Genomic DNA, 289 nt, shown 5'->3' with positions numbered 1-289 from the left:
CCAGCCAATGCACCGTGCACGTCCCGAAGCGGCACGCCTTTGTTTGGAAGTGGGGGAATCTGTTAATGCTCTGGCGGTAGCGCTTGACGCGGATGTGAGCATCCTCCCGGTTGCTGCGAGGCAGGAAGAGAGAGAGCGGGCATGAGAAGAGCGCAGTGGGGGCCCGGAGGGGGGAACGCGGTGGGCACGAAGGGCAGGGCAGGGACCCCCCAAACTGGAGACGGGCTCCTCCCGACGGTGCCCAGACCCCCCCTCCAGCAGCTCCGGCTGTGCCCTCCGCCGGAGCCCG

General features: G+C 68.2%; 1 protein-coding gene across 1 annotated transcript in view; it reads right to left on the bottom strand.

Annotated features, from left to right (window-relative positions):
• The window catches only part of ADM (adrenomedullin), a 2,533-nt gene that overhangs the window by 779 nt on the left and 1,465 nt on the right, over positions 1-289 (bottom strand). Inside the window, exon 4 of the mRNA XM_017727348.1 lies at positions 6-113. Coding sequence (XP_017582837.1) covers positions 6-113 — 108 coding nt within the window. The remainder of the gene's footprint in view (positions 1-5; positions 114-289) is intronic.

Source organism: Corvus brachyrhynchos, unplaced genomic scaffold, assembly GCF_000691975.1.
Source record: "Corvus brachyrhynchos isolate BGI_N302 unplaced genomic scaffold, ASM69197v1 scaffold542, whole genome shotgun sequence".
In the NCBI taxonomy this organism is placed as follows: Eukaryota; Metazoa; Chordata; class Aves; order Passeriformes; family Corvidae; genus Corvus; species Corvus brachyrhynchos.
This window is presented reverse-complemented; position numbering and strand designations above follow the sequence as displayed.